At 47.6% G+C, this 18,841-nt stretch overlaps 1 protein-coding gene across 1 annotated transcript in view; it reads left to right on the plus strand.

Moving 5' to 3' along the window:
* The window catches only part of si:dkey-22o22.2 (neural-cadherin), a 107,623-nt gene that overhangs the window by 40,286 nt on the left and 48,496 nt on the right, over positions 1 to 18,841 (plus strand). The window contains exons 2-6 of the mRNA XM_062464950.1: positions 5,374 to 5,562; positions 7,885 to 8,110; positions 9,420 to 9,624; positions 12,537 to 12,648; positions 17,346 to 17,595. Of these exons, the coding sequence (XP_062320934.1) occupies positions 5,374 to 5,562; positions 7,885 to 8,110; positions 9,420 to 9,624; positions 12,537 to 12,648; positions 17,346 to 17,595 (982 nt within the window). The remainder of the gene's footprint in view (positions 1 to 5,373; positions 5,563 to 7,884; positions 8,111 to 9,419; positions 9,625 to 12,536; positions 12,649 to 17,345; positions 17,596 to 18,841) is intronic.

Consider the following 18,841-nt stretch of genomic DNA (forward strand, 5'->3'; position numbering starts at 1 on the left):
CCTCTACTTCAAAGGCCTTTTTGATTCCCTGAACTCTTACGTTTTCATTTTTATCATTCTCCACCCCCCCCCCCCACCACCACCGCCATGCACACCAAACCACAGAACGCCCCTAATTGAGTTTTCATGTCGAGTCTGTCAGTGTTGCCTGACTCTCTCACCCACTCACAGGGTGGCTGGGGTCCTCAAAGTGGTGAAGGATGACATTTGTGCTCAGGCAGCCACAGCGGGCCTCTCATCACATATAGACAGGCATGGCATGGCCTGCCCAGGATAGTTCTCTAGGTAGTAATGCGTGTTGAACTTCATCACTAGATCACAGAGGAGGCCTAGTCCAATGTCATGGACCAATCAGACAGCACTAGTGCAGTGAGGTCATATTTATGGACCACTCGTGTGTGTGTGACCCCCATGTGCAGCTGTAGCCCATACTGTATGTCCTCATTCTGTATTGATTGTGCGTGTATTTGTGTGTGTGCATGTGTGTGTGTGTGTGATACTCAGTTTGCCATAATGCGATGTGATTGAAAGCCCTTAGGCTTGTCTCTCCCCCCCCCCACACACACACACACATACACACACTACACATTCACTAGATATTCTTAAATCCTTCTCATCCTTCTGGACACCAGTGTTTTTGTTGCACTGTCACCAGAGACGATGGTATTATGTATTCATGCCGTTTCTGCCTGGTATGTCAGAGTTGTGCATTTACATGCATCTACATCATAACATTTGTTGCTTAGCCATGCTTAGGCAAACTTCTAGATTATTTTTATGTTTGGGCGTTCAAAGTCAGCCAAGTGTGAAATATGAGGAAATGGGCGATTTTTGTGAACAAGGAACAGCTTCACTGTTGACCACTTTCAAACAGAATGCCAGCCGTGTGTGTATGTCTGTGTGTGTGTGTGTGCACGGAAGCCTGATTGTGTGTGTCAGAGCAAAATCAACAAGAAGAAGCATTTTTGTGTCCTTTCTCTCTCCTCCCCCACCTCTCCTTCTCTCTGGGTGTATCCTCTACCTCGATCTTTCATCTCTCGCTCTTCCTCTTCCTCTCTCTTGCCCTCCATCAGGAGTGAAAATCGCTGCTTAATTAACAGTGTGCCTGCAGGACGTTGGCTGACTGACTGGCTGTGTGTGTGTGTGTGTGTGTGTCGCTGTGTGTATGCGTGGGTGTGCGCTCGGAGGGGGAAAGTGGGCCAGTCTATAAGATCATTAATTAGGATGCATCACGCCTCAGTCCACTGGCTCCCAGGGAGAAGATGGAGAGCAGGAGTTTGAGCTCCGGGAACATACGTGGATGGTCCCTCATTGTTGATCCCAGGAAAACCCCCTCTCTTGCCTGCCACTGGAGAAGAAGGACAAGACTCAAGAAAAAAACATCTCCTTTAGTACCTCTAATCTGGGATCAACATGAAATGACACAGTAGACCTATGTGGTTTCATGCCATGATCAATCCGTTTTCCTACGCTGAAGTGGATGGATTAATCTCGAGTCCAATGCATCAGCTGTAATGAATGGGAAGGATTTGCACCATTACCTGGTGTCGACTAAACTGTCAATGCAAAGACGATTCGAACTGCGGTTAATTAAAACTAAAGGGAAGGTGTGGTGGCCCATTGAATAGTCAAGGGTGCAAAGCTTTCGTAAAGTATAGTGCGAAGAACAAGATGAATCATTATCCCCCTTCCATCTATCCCTCTCACCCTCTTCCCTCCCTCCCTCTCTCCTTCTCTCCCTCCCTGCCCCTTTCTCCTGCAGCCTCTTCTAACCCTGTCATTGTGAAGGCTCTGCTCTTGTGGAATTTCAATGTGCTGCACCGGGTTTGAAAAGAAACAAACCCTCTTGATTTGAAAACTTAATTATAGCCGACTAAAATGCATGCCATCAGAACAACAGTGAGCTCTACATCATTGAGTAGTTAATCACGCGTAAACGGGAGGCTCTTTTAAGATTGCTGGTGCACACACACACACACATACACACTCACACAGACAGGATGAAAGGCACACTATGCGGATGCACAATACACACAGACTGACATATTTGAACCTAAACAGTCACACACACACAGTGTTGGCTTTCTGCAAGGCCAGCAAGGACAGGCAATTATGTGGGATGCCCGCGTGTGTATTCACATGTCACAGTGACTTAACCTGCTGCCACAGAAACAGTGCTCATGGGAACACCTGCGCTCTCTGTGTCACCATGTCGACCCATCCCACGCAGTCACACAAGCGTTCACACGCACATCCACACAGACACACACTCATCTAGGTGGTTTCCCTGAGGGCTTTGTGTGTGTTGGAGGATGAAACTGTGTGTTACCAGTGTTCCAGAATGAGTGACGTTGTGCGTTTCTTTGTGTGTGTGTGTGTGTTGTGTGTGATCTCAGTGTGACCCTTTGTCCTCTGTATGGCCCATCTCTAGCTCAGGTAACAGTGAGACCTCTGATCCCTCTGGAGTGCTCCCACAGGTGTGTGTCTTTCATCACCTGACGTCACACACACACAGCCCTTCCAGGCATGAGAGAGGTTGACAGAGGTCAAGAGGGATAAATATCTCTCAGACATGATAGTTGGGGATCCAACTTTATCTACCCTTCAGTTGTCAAAACACGACTTTGAAGGCAATAAGGTACAAACATAATTTCTCTCCTCACCAACATTAAGCATCCTGTTTTACAGACATATTACCCACATTAGTATTAGTCCCACACTAGGTCGACTCAGAAAATTGCTTACACCTGATCCCAAACTCGTCCACTTGATAACCCACACTGAGAGCAACAGCATGACTCGGAGTTTGATCTCGCCGTGTTCATTTACTACTCGCTGACGACTTCCCAGACCCGTCTCCAATCAAACTCACAGACGGGCGTCATCGTTCCATGTCAGACTCACCGAGCTCCGCACCTGTAGTCAATCTCACTTCTGCAACATCTATATATGAGTCTCCCTTGCATGGCTGCCTTCCTAATTCCTCGTTCATGGAGTCAGGAAGGAAGAAGCGAGGGGGAGGGGGGGGGGAGAAACAGTCTCATCACAAACAAAAACACAATAGCCCCCTCCCCTTTTTTGTCTATGTTCCCGTTTTGCATAACAATCCATGACACGGTCCATATTGATATTCAAATGAGGAGCTGGCTCATGGTGGACTAAGTTCCAGACTCAGCGGGCCTGTTTATACAGCCGTGAGGTTCCTAACGTGTCTGGGGCGACTTCTTACGGGGATTAGAGAGGCGTAAACGGACACGTGGAGTACTCCCCGCTTCCTTTGTCCGCTTTGTCGACTCAATCCCTGCTTAGTCTCTGATGAGGCAGACAGTAATGTGATGGGGGGGTGGGGGGGGGGGAGGGGGGTGATGAGGTAGCTTTTGTTTTGCGTGGAGTGTCTGAGGGAGAAGGGGAGGTGGCAGAGAAAAGAGAGAGAGGAAGAAGATGATGGCGATGAAGGGTGTAAGGCTTCAGTGACATTGAATCAGTAGTTGTGCTAGTAGTAATGGTAAAGAGCAACACTTGTAGCATTGTGTTGCTACTGAAAGTAACCAGTAAGAATAGGATGCTGTTAAATCCCTTGACAGTGACCATCTTCCTCTTGATCCTTCCTTCCTTCTTTCCACCGCTCAGCCACCTGACTCCCCAGGTGGCTGAGCTCCCCCATTTATGATTGAGCAACTATTATATCCCTATTATAGTGACTTTAATACAATTTCTGTTAAGGAATTCACGTCAAACCATCGAACCTGAACAAAATACTGACAAAGATGTTTTGAATATGTATTTTTGTTCATATTATGGATTTGTTCCAACTGTCTTATTTGCATAGATAAGACATCCATTATGCAGTAGGGCTAATGTGACAAGTGAACTTAAGGTTATATGCATGTCAGTCTTGTTTCAAATGTCTGCTCAACTTGAATAGACAACAGGACAGGAATTAGAGATGTCACTGGAAATTGAAATCAATTTGAGATGCTCTTTTGAATCCCATGAATATTTGAAGCTGTTGACTATCTGCCATATCGTTGAATAACCTTGTAATTATTTCTAGGTTGTCTATATGGAAAACGTTTTCAAATGATGCATACCTTCAAACAAGATTCTGTACAAAATCACAGTCCATGCCCCACAAATCAAACCCAGACTAGGAACGGCCACCTTGAGCTGTCAACATCTTCCCCACCCTCCATTGTTTCTTTCTCCCCACCCTTCCGCCCCTTTCCCTCTCTCCCACCTCCTCTTCCAGATTCCCTCTCTCTCCTTCCCTCTCCGCTGACAGACTTCCAAAGGCGAGCATATGAAAGGCAGGAAGGAGGGAGACAGTGGCGCGCTCTTCCCCTTTCTCTCCTTCTTCTCCCCCCTCCATCTCTTCCACGAGTCTCAGATGTGAAGTTCCCTCCTGCTTGTCGCCGTCTCTTCCTCGTAGGAGACATGGCAAACAACAGGAACCACAATTCGGCAGACAGAACAAGAAAACAATAAATAGACAAAACACTGACGGAGATCCGTGTATGTCTCTCAGACTTGAGTCACAGTCCCTCTCCTTGGTCGTGTTGTTTCGTCTGTTCTGATCTTTTGAAGGCGCCTGAGAGGGCTTGCTTGTCGCTTCTCTCTATAGTCGCCCCCCCCCCCTTCTCGCTCTTTCCCCCTCTTTCTCAGTTTGCCGCCAATCCTAAAAAAAAACACGCTTCGACAAAGAAAGAAATAACAGAAAGGTTGATGGGCTTTGCAACAGAAATGTCATCCTTCTCTCTGATTGTTGGCAGGCCTAGGGCGGAAGCAACAATGGTTTCAGACGATGGCTGCCTGCTAACACTTTAAGCTGTAAGCAGAATTCCATCAGCCATTTTGCACCGGGCTATTTGTCTTGACCACAAGATTAGTTCCCAAAAATGGCTCCCCCGTTGGCATCCAGGTGGTTTGGCTGGCATGTGGGTGGGTGGAGGGACACAAGGTGACACACGCTGAAAGGTGACGAATGGATGTCTGCCGGCAAATAAGATCAAGGAGATTGGGGCACAGATCGTACACACTTTGAAAGGATGGATGGATGTGTTTGGAGGACAAAGTCCCTAGAGGCCACAGTACTGGTGTGATTAGCTGCAGGCGGTAGACAGAAGCCAGGTGTTAAATGATACTGCTGGTGGCTCCTAGCTGGTCATTTAACCTTTTCTGTTGTTGTTCTTGCTCAGCTCAGGATCAAATCGGATCAAATGGAGGACGTAAAGATTCACAAACACTCATAAAGACTCGCTGTACTCTGAAGAGCTGGTGGCGTTGTCGTCTCTGCATCAACCTAAGCAGGGATTAAACAATGAAGTCACATCCACAACCTGAGTGCTAACCATCATCTCATGTCCTTGTCTGCAGGTGAAGAGTGGTACCTGTGCAGGCTGACCTTGAGCATGCCCAGCCTGGCTGATCTCCAGTGGGGCATGTTCCCCTACCCCTACCTTGCCTCTGTGGGGCCCGACGCAGCGCCCGGCTCTGTGGTCTACCGCCTGTCCGCCCGCCAACGAAGCGGCTCCCTAGGGAACGCCCAGTTCTTGCTCCTGGATGGTGAGTGGTTGAGAATTCGAGGAAGTGGATGTTTGATTGGCTGGGGTGGGTAGCTTACTGTAATGATAGGTTTTCTGAGGATCACAAACCAAATCTTTTAATCTTATATGCTGGATGAAAAAGGTGCAGTGATCTCTAGCCATCCAATGTTAAAGCTAAATTCATGAAATAAGTAAAATATATTAGTAAACTTGAATTTCCCATGAAGTTGCGGGTCAGACTGGATACTATTCCATAATAATAAGGATGAAGCTAGGCGGAAGGGATGCTGAGGCTTGGAGGAATGGATGAGGACAAAGATCGCACTCTACGTTAAAGTTCTGTTCACTACCATGTAACTACATAGCAATACCTATAGTAACTTCTGTAAGTCCATAAGAATGTAGAACTGAATGTATAGGGATCAGTGATCAGAAGGTTGCAGGTTCGATTCCTGACTGAAGGATATTAAGTGCTTAAGCTGTTATTTGTATCTTTAAACTGTAATTGAAGGGTAGGCTAACTACATTTACTATGTCACTGTAAAGGTGTTACTATAGGTATTGCTATGTATTTACATGGTAGTTAATGGAAGGTTAATGTTTTGTCTGCGCTTCTGTTATTGTGTGAGGGAGGCCAGGGAAAACAGCTTGGGAAAACAGCTCGAATAAAAATATCAATCAATTCTGTCAGTGCGAGAGCAACAAGACCAAATTAACATGAGTTCCCTCAGACGCTAAGCGCTAACACGCAGACACACACACACACACAAAGAATTCACTCTGACAGAGGTAATTATCACCAACATCTGGCGCAGGCCGCCGCGCTCTGTATATTGATTTTGTTTTTTGTTTATTTGCTTTTCTATTTTTTTCCAAGGTTGTGTTGAATTTCAATTACAGGCGGCGGGGGAGAAAAAGAGAGAGGGATGGAGAAAGATTGAGAGTGTGAGAGAGAGAGAGAGAGAGAGAGAGAGAGAGAGAGAGAGAGAGAGAGAGAGAGAGAGAGAGAGAGAGAGAGAGAGAGAGAGAGAGAGAGAGAGAGAGAGAGAGAAAGATTGTGGGTAAACACGTTAGCGAGCGTGCGGAACACAGGAGCGGTACATTTGCTAATCGCTCCTCTGAGCTTTGAAGACTCCTAGATTTGGCCATCACAATCTTTTGGGAGAGGGCAAGTGGGCGGATGCTGGAGCCGACGGCACTATAGGGTGGCAATTGGGAAAGAAGGAAGAGAAAGAGGGGAGTATTTTGGAGTGCTAATGAGGGTCCCAGTTTAACCCCATCTCTCCTGTAAGTGGTATCCATGTGTATCATATTAATCAAATAGCCAAAGAGGATCTTTTGGGCTAAATTAATGCTGTAAGCAAAAAGGGATGATATTATATTACACCAGTGACAACCTTTGCTGAAAGAATATGGTGTATAATTTAATGATTAATAATTTTCCTGGAATGGTATCAAAGACCGAAGATGGGATCCTTTATATGATTAAACAAATACAATTAATTGGAACAGTGCATAGGTGTTTCCATGGCAATGGAAGTGCTCAAAGGAGAGGAATTAAAATAGCAGAAAGTGAGTGACAAGGCGGATGCAGCTGTGGCTAGCTGAACGACCCTGAACTTCCATTTTCCATTGCTACTAATGCCCAGAGGGGAAAGGGGGTTAAGATGACCCTGTCCTCTAGAAAGACTCACTAACTGGAAACACACACACCATGTCACAGCTGGCAGAAGGGTCTTACATCTCTGCCTCCTGCCTACACACACAAACAAACAAATACACAGTCCAGTCCTGAAGCCCCCAGTAGTATCTTTGGATGTAAAATGTGAAAAATTCAAGTTCGAATTCTAGTTAAAATGAGCTAATTCCTTATGAAATCTGTCAAGCGTCCATCAACATTTTTGCATGTTATGCACCAAACCCTTGTTTGTTTTTGTTCTCGTAACTGTCGCCAACTTGTATCAACCTTTCATGACTGCTTCCACCACATGGCAGTGATGTAGGCAGTGATGTCGATGTTAACGTGTTTGGACGCTTCTCACACTGAGTCTATGGACGGTGTTTAACCTTTCGGCTTCATTTAGTCAGTCAAGTGTCACGCGCACACATAATTACGGCCTCAGCCTTTGCTTGAGTTGTGAGTACCACCAGAGTTTTGTCTCGTTTGTATGTTCACCTGGGGAATCCTTTTTTATGACCAATTATCTTGATGAAACGTGATAAAACGTTTGGGTCATCATCATCTTTAAAGCGTCACTAAAAGCTTTAAAGGTCTTTGCTAAATGCTTTCATATATGAAGAATTTGCGTTATGAATGTGTGTGTGTCTGCACGCTACCCAGGTGGCGAGCAATCCTTTGAGGTGGACCGCAGCTCAGGGGAGGTGAGGACCACGGGACGACCCCTGACCCCTAGCAGGGAGTACATGATGCGCTTTCAGGCTGTGGACGCGCAAGGCAGGAAGGGTCCCCCTGCAACAGTGGCCATCCTGGCAGGGTTCCGCCCTCCGCAGTTCACCAACACCTCCTACATACTGAGCGTGCCCGAGAACACTCCAGTGGGACAGGCGTGAGTACACCGTGCAGTTTCGCGGCTGAAAGAGAGAGAGTGTGTGTGTGTGTGTGTGTGTGTGTGCTTTTCAGTCAGTGAGGTAGTCTGTCCGTTAGTCTGTGTCTGTGTGTCTGTCTGTGTGTCTGTCCATCCTTCTTGCTGTGAGTCAGTCAGTCATAGAGTGGATCCTTGTGTCCTGACGTGTGTTTTACTCTGTGGGTATGTGAACTTATGCATGTGTGTTCCTCAGTGTGTGTGTCAGTCTGTGTGTCTGTGTGTGCCTCAGTGTGTGTGTGTGTGCCTCAGTGTGTGTGTGTGTGTGTGTGTCAGTCTGTGTGTGTGTGTCAGTCTGTGTGTGTGTGTGCCTCAGTGTGTGTGTGTGTGTGTCAGTCTGTGTGTGTTTGTCAGTCTGTGTGTGTGTGTGTGTGCCTCAGTGTGTATCCGAGCCGCCTCCTCCGCTGCTCAAGAGTGGAATGTAAAGGATTGTGTGACCGTGGCTGATTCCTCTGCATTATGTGTCACGCTGTGCTCAAGAAGACGCAGCCCGCGGAGCAGGAGAGGAGACGAGATAACAGAGATGGAGGGATGAGACCAAGGGATGGAGTGATGGAGGGAGGGAAGGGAGGGTGGTTAGGTGGGTTGTGTGGGGGGGACAGAAGGGGCGTGGGGTGAGAAGAGGGGGTGGCGCGGGGGGGGGGGAAACAGATGCATCATTACGCCCCCAGGGCGGGGGTGTAGCAGTGAGGAGAGCGGGAGGGTTGAAAGTGTGGCCAATTCAAATATTTATTAAAAGAAAGTTCTGGATAAATATGAAGGGCAAAGTGTGTGAACTCATTCCCTTAGGGTGTTCGAAGAGAGCATGTTGTATTAATCGCCATGCCCCCCCATCTGTGCTGTGTGTGTGAGAGTGTGTGTGTACATGTGCACAGTCTGCCCGCAAGAATGTGTGTGTGCTTGCGTGTGGGAGGGTGATTAAGCGTGAATAAAGCGTATTTGCGCCGGTTTCTTAATTTGGCTGTCATTAATACCATTGATGAGTAACTTCAACATATTTTTTACAATACACTTGCTCAGCTCAGCTAGGTACTATGTATTTCTTTAGAGAACCACCTACCCTCAGAAGAATAGTAGCGCAGCTCCAACATTGGAGACTGCCAAATGTCCAGTTCACTAATCGTCCCCAATTGAATAATTGTTGCTGCAATATCCATTTTGATCAATATCTTCAAAGTCCGGTGGGGAGTAATCCTAGGAACCACCTGTATTACAACACTCAAATCCCTTCCTGTCTCCTAATGTCCTCACTTTCTTCTCCCCCCCCCCCCAGAGTTGCTGTGGTTCAGGCCATCTCCTTCCAGAGGAAGACCCTGTCCTACATGCTGCTGGTGAACCCAGGGAACCTGTTCTCCGTCAACCAGGGGAGCGGCGCCCTCAGCCTCACGCGCCTGGTGGACTTTGAGAGCGGACACACGCTGCACACGCTGCAGGTCCGGGCCTCCGAGCCCGACACCGGCCTCAGCGGGGTGGCCGAGGTAAAAGCGCGCATTCCGACACGTTGGACGGTGGGGGGACGGGTACACACGCTCGCCGTCCATGCGGAACGTCACACACACTGATGCGTCCGGCGCGGGCGAACCGCCCGCGCCAGAGCTTACCTTCATGCGCACCTGCTCCTACACAGATGTCTGCTTCCACACGGCACAGACTCTGTTCCACCAGCTCCCTGAGGCCCACTCTTGTCAGCTTGGCTGGTTAATTCACTTAAAGGGTGTGTGTGTGTTGTGTGTGTTGTGTGTGTGTATGTGTGTATGTGTGTGTGTGTGTGTGTGAGAGAGAGAGAGAGAGCGAGGAGAGAGAGAGAGAGAGAGAGAGAGAGAGAGAGAGAGAGAGAGAGAGAGAGAGAGAGAGAGAGAGAGAGAGTGTGTGTGTGTGTGAGGGTGTGTGTGTGCAGTGCTTGTGGCTGTTCTCCGTTCAGGTACAAATGATGTCTCTAATAAAGATGAAGATCTTCACATGTTCAAGCCCTAGTACGTGCGTGCACAACACCTGGATGTTAAGACAGCGGAATAGAACTGTGGATAATGAGCCATTTAAACATCCCATTATATATAGAATTCCTACAAATTATGCATAAATACGGACTAATACTAAACCATATCAACTCCCTTCTCCTGTCTGTCACTCACACCGATGTGTCGTTGTTGCTGTGCTGCTTGTGGAAAAATAGCTTTTAGCCGAGAACCAGGAAGAGAAGGAGGTCTCGCGGACACACTTCTGTCTGACTTCCTGTTCGCCTGTACGTGTACATGTACTGCACGTGTCAGACATTCATGTGCCATAGCCAGGTTCATAGAGTTGCCGGTGTTGTAGGGAGGCTAATATGGAGATGATTTCAGGCTGGTGGAAGGGAACGGGCGGGAATAATCGACATGGGTGTTGATCGTCTTTGCTAGTTGAAAGCGTGGGCCGGGTAGGTTGAAACAGGGTTTGAATGAGCTTTGGGTCGGAAAATGGGCAAGACAGCAAGCAAATTGATTCTTTTTGGCTTTTGAAAATCCATTCATCTTGATTTGGGCTCTTATGTCAACTCAGCAACTCAGCACTTGAGTCTACTTGAACACAGAAGCTCAATGTTTTATATAACTAGTGCATTTGACATGGAGAGGTGTGTAAAAATATTCAGATAAAATAAAAATATCGGGAACAATTGGGATTTAATTAAATGAGTGGTACTGATTGAGAGGATAGGGGCCTGATGTTGGAGTGTTATGTAAAGTCAACCAGATTGAAATGCACCTTTTACCTCAATGAAAACAGGTGTTTGGTCTGACCCCAGCACTGCCTCCAGGCATTATAGGCCATCAAAGGCAGGAGATTTGGAAGCTGGAAGCTGGACTATTGGAATTGTTTAATGGGAGGTGGCCATCTTTGTTTGGCAGATGCTCCCATTTGCTGATTGAGTTCTCTAGTTGGGCCTCATTGGCTACACGCACAGACACACATATATGGGACACATTCACACACTCACACACACTCACACATTCTGCAATCTGTCAGAAAGCTGGGCACATGTCATGGTCACCTCCCTCCACTCAAACCTCACACCATCTGTGGCTGTAGCACCACAATCCTCTCTTTTTCCTCTCTCTCTCTCTCTCTCTCTCTCTCTCTCTCTCTCTCTCTCTCTCTCTCTCTCTCTCTCTCTCTCTCTCTCTCTCTCTCTCTCTCTCTCTCTCTCTCTCTCTTCATCTCTCTTTCTCTCACTTTTTCTCCTTCTTTTTCTTTCACTCTATTTCTCTCTGTTTTGCTGCCCTTTCTTTCTCTCCATCTCTCTCTTTCTGTCAAAGTCTTTCACTTTCTCAAGAGTTGCTGTCTCTCCCTGTTTATTTCCTTCTTTAACATTTCTCCCTTGCTTGTTTTCTTTTCTTCTGGCTTTTCCTCTTTTGTCATTTTTTCTCTCTTCCTCAACCTTTCTTTTCTCTTTCTTATGTACTATCTCTGCGCCTCCCCCCGCCCCCACCTCCTTCGTGTGCTATCATTAACATTAGCCTGTGGGACCAACGCGTGAAGTGGAACAGGCATCTCCTCGCTGGCGAGAGATGAAGAAGTAAAGCTGACAAGCATCTCTCTCTCGCTCTCTCTCTCTTTCTCTCTCTCCTCGTCTCTCTCTCTCCTCGTCTCTCTCTCCTCGTCTCTCTCTCTCTCCTCGTCTCTCTCTCGCTCTCTCTCTCCTCGTCTCTCTCTCGCTCTCTCTCTCCTCGTCTCTCTCTCTCTCTCTCTTCGTCTCTCTCTCTCCTCATCTCTCTCTCCTCGTCTCTCTCTTTCGCTCTCTCCCTGCTCCCAGCTTCTTTATTCCTCATCTCCCTTAATCTTCCTTAAGCACTTTGTACCAGCACCTATTATCACAATACTTTATGTGACACACACAAATCAGAAATACAGAACACGTATACACGGCCTGCGCACTTCAACATGCCTCTTTTCCTGTCTTTTCAACACGCGCAACGCACGCACACTCAGACACACGCAGACATATCTCGAGCTCTGCTCAGCTTCGGAGGTTGGGTGGTCAGGAGGGGTGGGGGGTGGGTGGCAGGGGCGGGGGCTGCAGCTGTGGCTGACTACGCTAGCCCTCCCACGCACTCATTCACATGAACCTTGCCAGCACGCCCCAGAAAGCCCACCACTGCACTGGCACCCACACACACACACACACACACACATAGAGCGAAGAAGGACCCACAATGAAAGAACACCTGAAAGCCTCACAGCAACACATTCCTAACTCATCTTTGGCTTACACTCACCTTTACTGGAAACACACAGACACACACACACACAGAACGGAGACAAAATCGAATTGGAATGCCTTTCCTAAATCATCTTGGGGACGCTCTCTGTAAACCCACACACACTCAGACCTTCTCCCCTCCGCATCCTGCAGGTGGTGGTCCACATCACAGATGACAACGACTGCAGCCCGGAGTTCCTCCACTCAATATACAGCAGGGACAACATCCCCGAAGCCACCACCGCCCGCTCCTCACTGCTGCAAGGTACGGTACGGTGTGTGAGTGTGTGTGTGTGGTGTGTGTGTGTGTGTGGGGTGCCCTGTCTATCACAATACACACTTACTGTATCAACACACACTCAAACACACACTCAAATATACACACTTGAGGAGAGACTGACCTCCAGGAACCACTAGCCTTAATAGAACAGTCTGGTCTTATCACTGTGGCTGCCCTGGCCCTGATCCTATCAGTCTAATGAAACATCTCCAACTCTCCCTCACACAACGGACCACTGTGGTCAGGCTGGGGCCCTTGATAAAGGGGGGTGGCCAACACTGCTGGAGTTACAGTTTTTCTCGATTGGTTACACACATTTTCTGAATGCCTACCTCATACTCTCAGAACTCTACACACAAATCCAAAAAAACACACACAATGGGCAAAACCCCTCACTTCTCCTGCAAAATTAAACTTAACATTCAAAACAATGTTATTTAATCTCAAAATTGTATTTTGTTTTCAAATGACAAACACAAACCATCATATGAATAGACATTTATAAGAACCATTTGAACACTGATGTGCTCAATGTAAAACACTATGATGAATGGAAAACACTTCTTCTTCATTCATCATAGTGAGTTAGGCCTTTTTTTGTTCAGTGTTACACTTACTACAGACAGCACATACATAAGTGTGTTGTAAAATATTTGAGAATATTGTTTTTATACTCAGAACACAGAAATACACGGTAACAAATATATTTTACGTATTTTTCCCAGAAAAACAATGTACACAGTGTACATCCCAACCAACACAAAGTTGCACATACAGTGGTCTACATACAAAACAACAGAATAATTTACTGTATAGTGTATACAGTTACATTATTATTATTTTTCTTTGTATTTGCCATAATGTTATGGCGTTATTTTCTAGGACCATGTTCATGATTTCAGTTTCCTGTTCAGGAGACAGAAGACGTTCCCGACCACCTTGTGTTGGTAATCTTTCAGTTCTGCCAAACAAATAGTAAAATACTGTAAATACTGTGTAGGAATACAAAGTAGGAATACATTTTCCAAATACTTGAAACATACTTTATTTTTACAGTCCTACAGAACAGTCCACAGGCAATACTGTACTACTGTACTCATTGAGTACTGTATTGATATGCAGTAGGCCTACTGCAATTTTGTAGTGAGAATAGATTTCTTACCTATTCTCATTTCGGAAAGTCCGGATGATGGATGCTACAGTGTACCTGCTCAAATTTGGCTGTACTCTTTGCCCAGCCTCCCTCATTGTTAGCCCATGGTTGACCACATGGTCAACCAAAGCGGCTCGGACCTCATCAGAGATTATGGTCCTTGGCCATCCTCGTCCTCCCCGTCCTCCTCCTCTTACTCTCACTCCTCTGGCTCTGCCTCTGTTTCCAATATTGGCATCCATTGCTCCAAAACAGAAGAGGTCACCTGTTGCCCTTTTATGCTAAAGCTCTGATTGCTAATTGTAAAACTGTGTGACAGGTGTTTGTCCATGCGATGAGTCAGTGTAGGTATTTGAATGGCAGTGTGTTCCTTGTGAAAACAAAAGATTTTCTTCATGAACATTGTGCCAAATGCAGAGAATTGTGTGTAGTGTTTAGAAAAAAGTGTGTTTTAGAACTGCAATTTGAGTGTAAAGCAGGAATTGTGCTTGTAGTTTAGCAGAATTGGTTCATGGGGTTGGTGCATGAGTTACATGTTGTGGTCATTGTGTCTCAAGTACCAGTATTTGTGTGTAAACAATTGAGAAAAACTGTAAGATAGAATTGCATGTCTGCATTTGTGGGAGGTGATGGAATAGTGTGTGTGTTTCAGTGGCGATGGAAGTGTTAGCATGCATACAAGTGTGTGTATGTGTGTTTGCGTGTGTTTGGGGTGGGATGGAAGAGTTTCCACTCTGGCGACCGTTAAAGTTACTGCACGTGTGAATCCAGCATTTTGCTCCTGTGTTCTTTTATGACTGGAAGTCCATGGACAACATTAACAAGGACCCAGCGATGCCAGCTAACTGCTTAGCATACAGTGATGACTCCAACTCAGTAGGAAACTGTCAGTGGTAATCGCTAACATCTAGCCTCTCTGGGGGTGCAGGAGAACAATATCCCCCACTTTGAGCTCACCGGATCAGAGGGAGAAGAAAATACCCCCTTTGTGTGTGGGTGTGTCTGTGTGTGTGTGTGCGTGTGCGTGTGCGTGTGTGTGTGTGTGTGTATGCATGCCACAGTGACCCGAACGATTACCCATCTTTAATTCTGCCTTTGTTCTCTTCAGAAGCAATAGGCTTTGGAGAGGGAGAGAGAGAGAGAGAGAGAGAGAGAGAGAGAGAGAGAGAGAGAGAGAGAGAGAGAGAGAGAGGAGAGAGAGAGAGAGAGAGAGAGAGAGAGAGAGAGAGAGAGAGAGAGAGAGAGAGAGAGAGAGAGAGAAGGGGCGGATGTAAGACAGGATGATCCAGTGTCCGCGGCATGCTTTCTGAAGCAGATGCACAAGCTGGCATGGGACTGTGTCTGTGTGTGTTTGTTTGTGTGTTGGTGTGTGTGTGTTGGGGGGGGGGTGTATTGTGGCGTTGGGATGTGTGAATTTGTTTGCGTGCTTATGAAAATTCAATTATGGTGAATATGCAGCTTTTTTGCATATCGCCACGTCGACAAACATGCCTGTCGCTCTTTGTCGCTCACTCACACGATGCGTGCTCTGGCTGCATACACACTGTGTGTGTGTGAGAGAGTGTGTGTTGTGTATGTATTTTAAGAAACCCTGACAGAATTGGTTCCTTGCACGGGCATCTCGAACACCCGCGCACACACAGATACACACACATCTCAACGCTGAACATTTGATTGGCAGGCAAGGAGACAGAAGTGACGGAAGAAATAAGAGGGGAAGAAAAGGAGAGAGATAAAAGGGAGAACATGTAATTGGGAAAGAGAGGGAGAGAGTGAAGGAGAGAAAGTGCCGAGAAACAGAGGAGGGAAAGAGTGGGAAAAATGAGAGAGAGAGAGAGAGAGAGAGAGAGAGAGAGAGAGAGAGAGAGAGAGAGAGAGAGAGAGAGAGAGAGAGAGAGAGAGAGAGAGGAAAGAGCAAGTGAGATTATCTTTGCTGTTTACCTTAAATCAGGATTGGTCTACATACTGGGTCCTGGTTTTTGATAGGAGCTATTGTAACAGAGAGAGACCCGTCTGTCTCACCAGTCACACAACATCCTGGCCAGCACGCTCTCTACCACTGAGGTAACCCTTCTGACTCCTCCTCAACCCCCCTCAGTCTCCCCCACACTCACTCAACCCCAGACACACTAAGACACACACACATACACACACAAGACCAAGACCAAACATCCATGCATAGCAACAGATCCCACAAACACTTCCATCCACACACAGACACACGCACACACACACAGACACACGCACACACAGACACACGCACACACACACAGGCACAGATCCCTTGTGTGTATTGCCCCCCACAGCCACAGTACTTCTTGTCTTTCCTTCTATATTTAATTCCGCCTCTCCTCAAACCTCAGTACTCCTGTCTATTCATGAACAATGCTAATAGGCGGCCTGAAGAAATGCCGGTGTATATTTTATGATCCATGTCTGTCCTGGCCTCGAGCTCTCGCGCTCCTGCTTATGCACACATTAGCTGCACACACACGCTTGTGGGACAAAAAACTGTACATGTATATAGGCACACACACACAATGACACCGTCTCGCACATACTGATGCTCGCTCACACACGGACGAGTGACTCGCAACCGGCTTCCAAACCGTACCGCGTGAGAGGGACGGAGACTTTGAAGAGCAGAAGGAACCGGAGTTTTCCGAAGGGATATCAAAAGAGCCGTGAAGCAAAGATTGCTGAGGGGGAAACACGTTGGCCCAAGTGGGCCTGGGTTGGATGTCCACATCTGTGACGTCCTAGCATCCCGAGTAGCCGTGTTGTGTCCAAGCGTGGGTGAAGGAACATGAGGGAACATGTGTGCTTGTGTGCATAAAACATAAATGTGTGTGTGTGTGTGTGTGTGTGTGTGTGTGTGTGTGTGTGTGTGTGAGACACTGTGGGCCTGAAGGTGTAATTCGTAAGGACTCAGCTCTGGCTCCATGCCTAATGACAGCAAAGCCTTGTTGAAGCCGGCCTGTTTGATCTAGACCCGTCAACAGCAGTCCACAGCAGATGGCTTCTGAGCTGCAGCACACACTCCTCACACACACACACACACAGGGGTCCTGCAGACATGGCTGTCGTTTACATGTAAAGTTTGTGCAGCTATGGGGGGGCGTGTGTGTGTGTGGTTGAGGATTTGTGAGTGGGCCTTGTGTGTGAGATTTCCTGTACTGATGATGATGATGATGGTGATGATGATGGTGATGATGATGATGATGATGATGGTGATGATGATGATGATGATGATGATGATGATGATGATGATGGTGATGATGATGATGGTGATGATGATGGTGGTGATGATGATGATGATGGTGATGATGATGGTGGTGATGATGATGATGATGATGGTGGTGATGATGATGGTGATGATGGTGATGATGATGGTGATGATGATGATGATGGTGATGATGATGATGATGATGATGATGATGATGATGATGATGATGGTGGTGGTGGTGGTGATGATGATGATGGTGGTGGTGATGATGATGATGATGATGATCTTCCTGCTCTCGTCCAGTCCTCGCTCGCGACTGCGACACAGGTCTCAACTCCGAGCTCTCCTACTTCATCCAGAGTCCGGACTTTGACATCACTTCCAGGGGCGTGGTCAGTCCTAGCCAGAGGCTGGACTACGAGCGGCCCAATCACATGTACGAGTTTGTGGTGGTCGCGGTGGACAACGGGACTCCGCCACGCACCGGGACCGCCTCCATACGCATCCGGATGGCCAACACCAACGACGAGTGTCCCGTCTTCTCCCAGACTGTGTAGGTCCATCCCTCCTTCTCTCAATCCTCGTCACCCCTCTCCGTCGTTTCCCAAAATATATTTGAGCTATTGTGTTTCTTTCCCTTTTATTCGTGTCTATCTCTTTCCTCCCACACCCCGCTCTGTCTGTCACCTCCCCTCTTCCTCCCTCTCCCTCGCACACTTTCTCCTCTCCCCCCCCCCCTCCCCCCCACTCTTTTCTCATCTTCTCACTCTATCACCTGCTTGTTGTTTGCACCCTGAGCAGCGTTGACTGGGAAAGTTATTATTACCCTCTCGTTAGCATCTCCCCTCCGCATCTTCACCTCCCTGTCCTCCGTGACACCCCGCCCTCCCAAGCTCCCCATGCTCTCGGTCTTCCTCCCTCTCTATCTCCCTGTCTCTGTCTCTCCTTCTCTCCCCTCGCCTCATCTCTTTTTCACATCCAAACGCGCGAACACGTTGCGCACGCACACACAGCACACACACGCGTCTTTTGCTTCTCGACGTCAAGTCCGGGGAGGTGGCATTCAGCCATCGTCGCCGTGAGCAGGGACAGCCATTTGGAGACGAGGAGAAATCCTCTCAGCGTGCCAGCACTGACACACTGGCATGACGTCTCGCTGAGGCGCAGGCCAGCCATGCTGCTGTAGTACCGAATAGCAAGCCTGTCCAGAACACAGCATTGTTGGGTTGCGAAGAGACGGATCAATTAAACATGGGCAGAGAGAGGGAAAGAAGGGAGAGTGTGTGTGTGTGGGGGGGGGTGCGTTTGTGCGCGAGTGTATGTATTGTCTGTGCGTGTGCACATTCGGGGTGTGTGTGCATTTGTGATTGTGTGTATGCAAATGTGGTTGTGTGCTTGTTTGTGTGTGAGTGTGTGTGTTCTCAGGGGCTGGGCGAGGCTAGAGGCGTCAGAGGAGCCACTTCAGAGGTCTGGGGAGGGGAACAGATGGTGTGGTTTGGGGATCTTCCCGAACGAGTGGGTTTTCTCTCCGTCCAGCCATACCTCCCTTCTCTCCCTCTCCATCTCTCCATCTCTGTCTCTCTCTCTCTCGTCCTCTGTCTCTCAGTATTTTCTATCAGTAAATTCTCTCTTTCGCCCTGCCACAATTCTCTTTTTCTTTCTACAGCTAGTTATTTTACTGGCCGTCCAGGATTTGTTTCTCAAAATGTATTTAATGAAGACTTTGTGTTGAGTGTCTCTTCTCACCATCCCTTCCTCCCCCTCCCCCCTTTCCACCACCACCTTCCTCTCCGTCCCCC

Source organism: Osmerus eperlanus, chromosome 7, assembly GCF_963692335.1.
Source record: "Osmerus eperlanus chromosome 7, fOsmEpe2.1, whole genome shotgun sequence".
Classification (NCBI taxonomy): domain Eukaryota; kingdom Metazoa; phylum Chordata; class Actinopteri; order Osmeriformes; family Osmeridae; genus Osmerus; species Osmerus eperlanus.